Genomic DNA, 7,829 nt, shown 5'->3' with positions numbered 1-7,829 from the left:
TTGTTAGTTAAGAAAACACCATAACAAAACTTTTATTATAACTTCTTTATTCGGTTCAAAAGAAAACAAAAATATTGATTCATGATTAAATGTTTTTGTCAATTGATTGTGACGTGAAATGTGAATTTCAAGTTTAAACAATAATTTACAACAAAGTTGTAAATCATTATGGCTTTAACGTTTTGTATTTTCCATATGAAATATAAAAACCAAATATATTGTTGTAATACATAAAAAAATTAATCCGTTCAATTATTTAACTTTTTGGCGGATATTTTTAACCTCGTTATTATAGTAAAAAACGGCTTACATTTTTGTACAAGTCTGTCTTTAAAAGTTAACTGGTCTCTAACCTTATTTAATACCTTCTGGACCAATATAATTGAAATATTTGGGTAGCCCCAAACACAACCAGGCGTTTACCAAAATTTACACGGTGAATGCCGAATTCCAAAAATGCTTCAGTCTTATTTTATAGAATGTTTTTTTTAAAAAAATGTGTTTTTGGGAAAAAGTTAACCCCAGCTCCCTGTTTTTTAAAACAAAAACGAGGCAAAAAATTAATACCCTGGTTGTGGCCCCAAATAACCACCTCAATCATTTTTAGGTTTTTCCCACATTTACCAAATGCCCAATGTTTAGACAATAATTGAGCTATTATTTGTCAACCATAACAAAGACTGACTCTATTTCAAAAATATATACATTACATAAAATGTTTTTTAAAATAATATTATCATTGTATTATAAAATATAAAATAAATATTAAATAATATATAATTAATAATATATAATTAATATATTATTCCATATATTAATAATATATGGAATAATATATTAATATATATATTAATGGTTTGAATACTATTTTAAACTAAATTGTTTATTTTATTTAAAGTTATTTTCAAACTATAATTTCCTTAATATCCTTTTTTATTATTATTACTATTAATTTATTAATATTATATCATTAAACATAAAAAACAAATTTTAAATTTATATTAAAAAATGTATTATATATTTAATTAAATAATTAAATAAATCCCATAATTTGATTATTTCATATTTACTTTTTACAAATACTTTTTAGAAAACGTAATCAGTCTGGGAAACCGGACTACTAATCTAAAATTGGAACAATACAGAGAAGATTAGCAAAACCCCTGCGCAAGGCCGGTTACTTCTACGAGAAGTTAAGGAATTTTTTTACGAATTATTAAAATTTAGTTTTTCAAAGATGTCATATATTTTTAAAAATTTTATTACATCTGTAATAAAAAAATGTAAAACAACATTAAACAAAAACCAAATTAGTATTGGTTTTATTTCACTTGGACGTCACCATAAACAAATCATTTTTATAAAAGAAATAACCTTCATCAATAAAAATTAACAATGACAAATTTTATATATGAAATGTTATAAAGTTAATTATTTACAATACGATTTCAAAAACAACACAATTTATCAATAATTAATCAATTAGATATCACGAACAATATATAATATACGTTACAACAAATTTGACAATAGTTGTTGTTTACCAGTGTGTTGATTTATTCTTATTTGTAAATTTTATTTAATTATTTAACTGTTTAAATAACATATATTTTATGTTTTAATAAAAATAAACGAACATGTAATTAACACAATCAACAAAACAATTTTGCACTTCACACGTTTTCTAAATTATATACTAAAAATCTATCAACCAACAGACCATTTTCAGTCTCTTCCTTTGTCTTTTCAAAGCTTTTCCCGAACAATCCGTTATCTTTTCCATAATCAAATGACTTCATTTTATACTTACAAACCAGCTTCGAGTCTGTGGTTCTCAAGAAGACTATTAAATCTCCATTTCCAACTTGAAAGTATTTTGCTCTTGATGCCTTCCCGAGCCAAAACGCCTGATCTTTACACTCTTTTTTGATTAGATATTTTCTTCGTCTTTTGATACCATTTTCTTTCAACACAAAAATGAAGCAATTTTCATCCGTTGTAAATAGTAAATCGTTCTTCACTCTTCCCGTCACAACAACTCCAAAGACGTTCTCCTCTGCTATTATGACTATCACAAACCCTCTCGCCTGCACTATTTTTCGAGTAAATATAGCACTGCAAAACACTGTCGGCAACTCAACACTGTCATATACAAGATTACCCACACTTCTCCCACTCCACGCAAAAAGTTGTGCTTTCTCTTCAAACCCTATTATTTCCGCATCACTAATATCATTCCGTCGCTCACTTAAAACTTCTGGAAGTCTCTCATTCGTCTCATTTCCTTCGTCGTTTTCACTCGTTTTCGTTTGAACCGTTTCGTGCTCGTCAGAAACAGAAAATGTCCGTCTGTCTGTACCAAACCCTAAATTTGGTATTTCGAGTTTTTTGTATTTTTCAGCTAACCGCCGAGCCGCCTCTTCTGTTGCACTTGTTGCGGGAAGTTGTCCATTTGATGTCCTTCGCTTTTTCACAATTTTTTTTGATTTTGTGTTTTTTGTTTCATCGCTTTGCAAGGCGGTTGGCTTTGAAGGTTCTGTGGAAGTTCTTTTCAATAATTTCTGACGTGCATTTTTCTTTTTGATGTACGTGGAGTACTTTTCCGAATCGGAATCGGACGAGTTTGTGGCGATGTTTGCGACTTTGTTTAACAACGAAATTTTGTCATCACTTTCTGAAGCACTTTCTTCTTCGTTTTCTGGAATTATTGAAACACTCTTTTCTCGTCGGGAAGTTGTTAATTTTGAACGAATTGGTTTGAAGGGTTTAATAGTATAATTATTAGTTTTATTATTATTAATATTGGTATTAGCTTTTTCATCAATTTCATCAATGGAACTCACCAAGGACTCTACCAGTAATTCATCGTCTTGGAGTACTTGAATTTTATTTCCTTCATATTTTAGATCTTCGAGTTTTTCAAGATTTTGTGGTGTATTAGTCTTGACGTGTTTACTTAGTTCCTTACTTTGAAATTCAAAATTATCAAATTTCACATTTTGTGAGTCGGAATTTTCATTTTTTCCAATTTCAGAGTCAAACAATTTTTCTTCTTCATTGAATGGATTTGCGATGGTTTGTATGTAATCTTCTGAAAATGCCGACTGTTGTTGCAAAAAGGAATTTTCAAGCTTTTCATTAATCGAATTCTCACGCTTTTTGTACTCCAATGTGATTTGTGCTTTTCTAAATGCGTTTTTCTCGAGCTCTTGGTCGTACCGAATTTTTTCTTTTTCTTTGAGAAGTGTCAGCAACGTGTTTTTGAACTCCACAATTGCCGCTGTATCTTTGGTGCACTGCTTTTTTATTTTGGTGACTAACTTGAGAGAATCCATTAACACGGCTATTGTCGTGTCAATCGTTTGAGAAAAGAGTAAACAATTGCTTTCACTTGTTTTCATCTCTTCAACACTTTGAGTTAAAAAGGTAATTGCGTCGTCAAGAGAGAAGTCATGAAAATCGAGAGGTAGGGTTTGGAGGGGGGTGGAAATGTGCTTTTCCAGTGCAGACTTTAAAATTGCAAACGTGGAGTTGATGTCAGGGATGTCTTGTCGAAAAACGTCGTAAGGGTCAATCATTTCCATAATAAATTTAATTTTAAAGTTAATTAATATAAATTCTTTGATGATAAATTAAAAAATTATGTTGTTCATTCCAATATTTTAAATTTTGAATGTTTTTTATATTTATTGGAGTTTTTATTTATTTTTTTGATATAAATATATTTGAAATAGATGAGAATAGTCACAATTTATGTATATAGATATTATCCATAACTCCAATAAACGTGTTGAATTTATTTGAAATTGTTTTTACATTATAAACACTCAAATAAAAACAGTAAAACCTTTTTATTGCAAATAAAAAATACTTTGTGTTGTATATTTTAAAGGTTCAAAATTATGTTGATTATGAAAATTATTATTATAAACAACAGTGCCATTGTATTTATTTGAGGTTTTCAAAATCACAATGCTAATTCCCTACATCACCATTAAATAACCAAAATGTTCATTTTCTCTTATAAATTCGTACGTTACAATACCACATTTTTGGCAATAATTATTTTGGAAACGCCTGGTATTATTGCATTTCTAGACTTTATGATTTTTCAATAATATATTATAATGATTTGTTATTATATTAATTCAGTGATATTGTTGATAAAACGTATAACATAAAAATAGCCATTGTCACAAGCAGATTGTTACATTTCTTGGTTGTGTAATATAGTTATAACCTAATTTAAAATTAATGTTGTTTTATTATAGCCATTCGGCTACTTTTGAATCTTTTTGAAAATAATTACAAAGGAAATGACGAACAGGGTGACAAAGTTTAATATAATAAATTGAAAAACGTTTTTTATCATTTAGGGACATCCTCCCGCTATTAATAACGCCCTCACTATTTATGAAGATGCCTTAATTAACACTAAATTAACTATTGATTTTGTGTTTATCTTGTTTTTAAAATTTAATAACGAGTTATAATTTTACTCTAAAATTACCATTAAAAAATAATATTATTTTCCAATTTATATTTTATCAAGAACAAACACTAATCATTGCTTAAAACGACATGAAATTGTGTCATAAATTAATGGTTTTAAAAAAATAATTCATTTTCGTCATTTTACATTTTGATTGCTTTAAAACATCCTCTTACATTGTGAGGGCGTTTTCAAAAACTGGAATAAAGGGGTGGAAAAAAACCGCTTCAGGAAAAAAACCGCTTTTGATAATTTTTGGTGAATAATAATAAAATGTTTTCTAAATGTTATTTAATTTTATTTTTTTTATTTATAGGGGTGTGATAAACTGGTTGTAAATGATCAATCCCTTGTCGATTTTGGTAGAACTTCCAGAACAAAAACAAGTCAATTTTAACTTTTTACAATCTTTTCCTTGTGTATAAAGAAAAAGGATAACCCTATTATGCACTTTTGGGAATGAGATAATAATGTAAGTTTTTGACGTATTTTTTTAGAAATTCTATTTAAAATAAATTATTTTTAAGTTTGTTTTATAAATATAAATAGAAAACAACAAAAATTGAACTGACATTCATTTAAAATATTAGATCCGTCATTATGTTCTAAAATAGGTTTAAATTTGCTTCTCATCATCCTCTTCTCATCCTCTTCTCATCGTCGTTATAATCAGTTTTATTATTTATTATTTTTAATAGGTTGTTTAAACCCTTTCAAAATATTAATAAGAAACATTAATATTAATATTAAAATTTTATTTATTTTTTATTTTTCCATCAAATTATATTTTATACATATTATTTTTTAAAGGTCTTTTAAGTCATTTCATATATCTAAAAATGAAACTGTTTTCGTACTTTATATTATTCGTTATTATAATTTAATAAATATTAACTATTTGATATAAAAATAACAAATAGTTGAAAACAAACGAGTTTTTTGTGAAAGAACAATTATTGATTTATTATTTAGAGCGATTAATAAAAATATTATTCAAATGGTTTTTTAATTTAAATTTCCAAATTGTTTTGTTATGCTAAAAATAAATTGGTGATTTAACTTTGTCGTAACGATGCAAACAATAAAAAACACACAAAAAGATTCATAAATATAATAAATATAATTATTAATTTACTAAATTTAAGTGTAAAAATAAAATCACAAAACAAAACAATAAATAAACTTATTATATTAATATTTTTATTCATTATTTTATACAAAACTTAATAATTCAAAACACGAAATATCTCAAACAAATTATCAACAACAACCAAAAAGCGAAAAAAAATAAAACCCATAACATCACTCTCGCACTTTTTTATTTTATATTTTTAACTTTTTAATAATATAAATATTATAAAAGTATAATAACCAACAAACAACACCAAAAAATCACTTATTTTTTCTTTTTAGCAAGTCTGTCCTCCTTTTCTTTTTGTGTCTCCAGCATCAAGCGCTTAACTCCCTTTGGAGCAACAAGCACAGGCATGTCTTCTCCATATAAAAAAAGTCTCATGCATCTCGAATAGGCCACATCTACCTTGCATATCTTATAAGCCTTTTCTGAGTCTGGCACATTCTCTTCTTTCTGTTGGTCCAATACTGTCTGGAGAGCTATTCCAGATTGTTTGAAAGCACTAACTATCGTTTCAAGTCTATCCTTTGATTTCCAAGAATCATAAATAGACATGATTCTTCTTTCGACAGTGGCTTCTGCAAACTCTACTTTGACTTTGAGAAGATCGTCGAATAACTGATTTGTGTGTTTCCCGTTCTCACACATATACCGTTCGAACTCCATTTTCAAGAGTTCATTCTTCGCGAGGTGCCCTTGACAGCAGCAAATATAGACAAGTCCAGTGGTTGGCACAAGTGGGATGTATGTGGTTTGAGAAAGAGCACATCAATCCCACTCTTCTTTAAGGTGTCCAGCGCTGCATTGTGGGACTTGAATCCGTCCATAATAAGCACCGCTTTGGCTTTGGTTCCAAGTGCTTTCTGGGACGCCTTGACGTCAGGGACAAGGACCCTCTCCACCCAAAAACAAAACAATTGAGAATTCATGAAACCGTTGTCTTGGGTACGAATATGGGCATGTGAGTGGAGGGAGGCAAAGACGTCCTGGTTGAGTGTCACTCGACTTGTGATAATCAACGGATCAAGTTGATGACCATCTGCCCGGATACACCCAAGAAGGGTGATTCTGTCACCACGCCCAGGAATTGGAGTGTATACAGCTTCACCGATAACATGTGAGAAAACCACCGACTTCGACACCGCATCAACAAACAAATCAAAACCAACTTCGTCCAAGTTATAGACAAGAGCAGTTGGTTTGTCTTCAACGGCCTTTTTCAATTCAACCAAGTACTCCATAATTATTTCTTTGGTAACAACTGCTCTGGACTCCTCCATTAATTCACCTTTCTTGACACCGAGTTTGTCCATTTTTCTTATCGAATCGTAAATTTGCTTCGTTGTCACCACCTTTTCTCCCTCTTTCAAAAGCGTCAAGTTTACAAAATCTTTCACTTCACGAGGTTTCACTGGCTTTTTTGCATTTTGAAAAGTTTCAACGAATTTTTTAATTTCATCAATTTTTTCATTATTCAAAACTCGCGGTCGACCAACTTCCCCTCCTCCTTTGTTTTTTTCAACCTTTCTTATTTGTTCTTCTACACTTCTGGCTCCTCCAAAGAACACTTTAATATCCGTTTTCCATCCACGACGCCAATTAACATCTCCTATTTGTTTCATAACGAGCTTTATTTGCTCAAAGTGTGTTTTACACTCATTAACTTCTTTTTCACAACTTTTAAAGTGTTCTAGATACTCAGGGAAAAATTTCAATCTTTCACACAAAAGGAGTGGTTGCAGGGGATGGAAGGAATGTTATCAATCGTCTTTTTCTTTGTTACATATTGTTGAAAATTGGGCTTTTTACTCATCTGAATTGTTGTTTATTTTATAGATATTTATTCTGTTGATATCAACACTGTTTATGGCACAAATATTTTTTAAAAAAATTAATTACTTTATTATGATTGTCTGAATTTATTATTTTTTTTATTAAATAATTATTTTAATTTAAAATGAAGACAAATTTTAAATAAATAGTAAATTTTTTATTATTTGTTTTAATAATTTGGTTATTGTAAAAAACGTTTTTGAATACTTTCTGTGTTAAATAACGTTTAAGAACGTAACATTGAATATACTCATAATCGAAACAATCAAAAATACAAGAGCTTGATTCATGTATAAAAGTGTTTCTGGCATCTTTTTGTGCTTTAAATGTCGGATTTTTGATAATAATAATTAAATGATGTTCATATTA

The 7,829-nt window shown here is 28.9% G+C and overlaps 1 protein-coding gene across 1 annotated transcript; it reads right to left on the bottom strand.

Moving 5' to 3' along the window:
* Nucleotides 1–1,673: 1,673 nt before the first annotated feature.
* Nucleotides 1,674–3,578, bottom strand: EIN_038660 (hypothetical protein; the record flags this gene model as incomplete). Its single annotated transcript, XM_004261399.1, has 1 exon — nucleotides 1,674–3,578. One exon carries the CDS (start codon nucleotides 3,576–3,578, stop codon nucleotides 1,674–1,676), a length of 1,905 nt encoding a protein of 634 aa, XP_004261447.1.
* Nucleotides 3,579–7,829: the final 4,251 nt, after the last annotated feature.

The sequence above is a fragment of the Entamoeba invadens genome (genome assembly GCF_000330505.1).
Source record: "Entamoeba invadens IP1 unplaced genomic scaffold scaff_1105074726561, whole genome shotgun sequence".
Taxonomy (NCBI): Eukaryota; Evosea; order Mastigamoebida; family Endamoebidae; genus Entamoeba; species Entamoeba invadens.
This window is presented reverse-complemented; position numbering and strand designations above follow the sequence as displayed.